At 46.7% G+C, this 2,195-nt stretch overlaps 1 protein-coding gene across 1 annotated transcript; it reads left to right on the plus strand.

Annotated features, from left to right (window-relative positions):
* The first annotated feature begins 342 nt into the window (after window positions 1-342).
* LOC473227 (olfactory receptor LOC473227) lies at window positions 343-1,599 on the plus strand. Its single transcript, XM_016960858.3, has one exon. The coding sequence runs from the start codon at window positions 603-605 to the stop codon at window positions 1,581-1,583; it is 981 nt and encodes a 326-aa protein (XP_016816347.2). The 5' UTR covers window positions 343-602; the 3' UTR covers window positions 1,584-1,599.
* The last annotated feature ends 596 nt before the right edge of the window (window positions 1,600-2,195 follow it).

The following is a 2,195-nucleotide window of genomic DNA, read 5'->3' on the forward strand; positions in this document are numbered from 1 at the left end:
TTGTTTCTGTGTGAATATGGTTGAACAATTTTGCGCAATTTCCTCCCCACGTGTAATCAAAGTTTAAAGAAACTTAATCACTTGCTAGGTCCAAGAATTGCATCTTCTTGGGAATTTTCCTCTCTGAGAATCTAAGAAAGCCCAGATCAAATGAAATTGCTGTGGATTTGCATTAAAGAGAAATAATTCATAGCATTTCCTAGCACTTAATCACAATGAAGAGGAAAAGCCCTCCTTGGGCCAGGGATATGCTCTGCTGGGTTCAAGTCTTGTCTCTGTCACCAACTTGCTCAGAAGATTTGGACAGGTCACTTCTCCTCCCCAGGCCTCTATCACCTTTGTGGACACTGAGAGGGTGCAGCAACTTCAGAAAAATCCCTCATGCACAACCGGACATTTGAGGCCCTCACCCACTACCTGTCCAGCTCTGACCTTCTGTCTTCTAAGACACCCCCTACTGTCTCTTTCCATCATTTTTCTCTTGCACAGGTATGTTCTTCTATTATGCAATGGGAACTTGACCACATATTAGATGCCTAGGAATCTTCCCAAAAAGCCTGATGCGCTGCTCAGTACTTTGCTGATGGCAGAGGGGATATCACATGGAAAAAGCCAATGAGACCTCCCCTGTGATGGGGTTCGTTCTCCTGGGGCTCTCTGCCCACCCAGAGCTGGAGAAGACATTCTTCGTGCTCATCCTGCTGATGTACCTCGTGATCCTGCTGGGCAATGGGGTCCTCATCCTGGTGACCATCCTTGACTCCCGCCTGCACATGCCCATGTACTTCTTCCTAGGGAACCTCTCCTTCCTGGACATCTGCTTCACTACCTCCTCAGTCCCACTGATCCTGGACAGCTTTTTGACTCCCCAGGAAACCATGTCCTTCTCAGCCTGTGCTGTGCAGATGGCACTCTCCTTTGCCATGGCAGGAACAGAGTGCTTGCTCCTGAGCATGATGGCATTTGATCGCTATGTGGCCATCTGCAACCCCCTTAGGGACTCCGTGATCATGAGCAAGGCTGCCTACGTGCCCATGGCTGCCAGCTCCTGGGCTATTGGTAGTGCTGCTTCTGTGGTACACACATCCTTGGCAATTCAGCTGCCCTTCTGTGGAGACAACGTCATCAACCACTTCACCTGTGAGATTCTGGCTGTTCTAAAGTTGGCCTGTGCTGACATTTCCATCAATGTGATCAGCATGGAGGTGACGAATGTGATCTTCCTAGGAGTCCCGGTTCTGTTCATCTCTTTCTCCTATGTCTTCATCATCACCACCATCCTGAGGATCCCCTCAGCTGAGGGGAGGAAAAAGGCCTTCTCCACCTGCTCTGCCCACCTCACTGTGGTGATCGTCTTCTACAGGACCTTATTCTTCATGTATGGGAAGCCTAAGTCTAAGGACTCCATGGGAGCAGACAAAGAGGATCTTTCAGACAAACTCATCCCCCTTTTCTATGGGGTGGTGACCCCGATGCTCAACCCCATCGTCTATAGCCTGAGGAACAAGGATGTGAAGGCTGCTGTGAGGAGCCTGCTGAGACCAAAAGGCTTCACTCAGTTATGGTGGAGGGGTCCTCTGTGATTGTCACCCACATGGAAGTAAGGAATCACAATCACATCAGCTGCCATTCAAAAGCCAAGTCATGTGACCTATAATGGTTTCTCACTGTAAGTCCATTTGCAGGAGATATTAAACTTTTCAGACGATATCTCCTGAGTTTTAGTCCTATGTCTGACAGCTTCAAGAGACACCAGACTCAATAAATAATCAACTGTGATGAAGGCATTCTGAACATACGGTAAAACCACACGAGACAGCAGCCATGAAAGCATGATGCATGGCCCTTAGAGTGTCTCAGCTCTAGAGTTAGAACAGGGACGTGAGAATGTTCTCACAGCAACTTACCAGCCCTACTGGATTCACCAGGGAAATCAGAGAAATAAGGAGGGAGTGGAAACTTTTACTGAGGCTTCAGTTTATTACACTCAGTTTGCCTGAATGGTAAGAAAAGGGAAGTTCTTCACTTAGGGAGCTTTTAGTTGTGAATAATCTATTTTGATGACTGAATATCTTTTTAGCTATGAGGAAATTTAGGCTATTTTTTCTTGATGCACTGCAGATCATTGAACACCGCCTAGTAAATTAAATAAAATTCAAGGAGTAATGAGTTCAAATTTGACATTCTTACAGAAT

Source organism: Pan troglodytes, chromosome 11 (assembly GCF_028858775.2).
Source record: "Pan troglodytes isolate AG18354 chromosome 11, NHGRI_mPanTro3-v2.0_pri, whole genome shotgun sequence".
Taxonomy (NCBI): Eukaryota; Metazoa; Chordata; class Mammalia; order Primates; family Hominidae; genus Pan; species Pan troglodytes.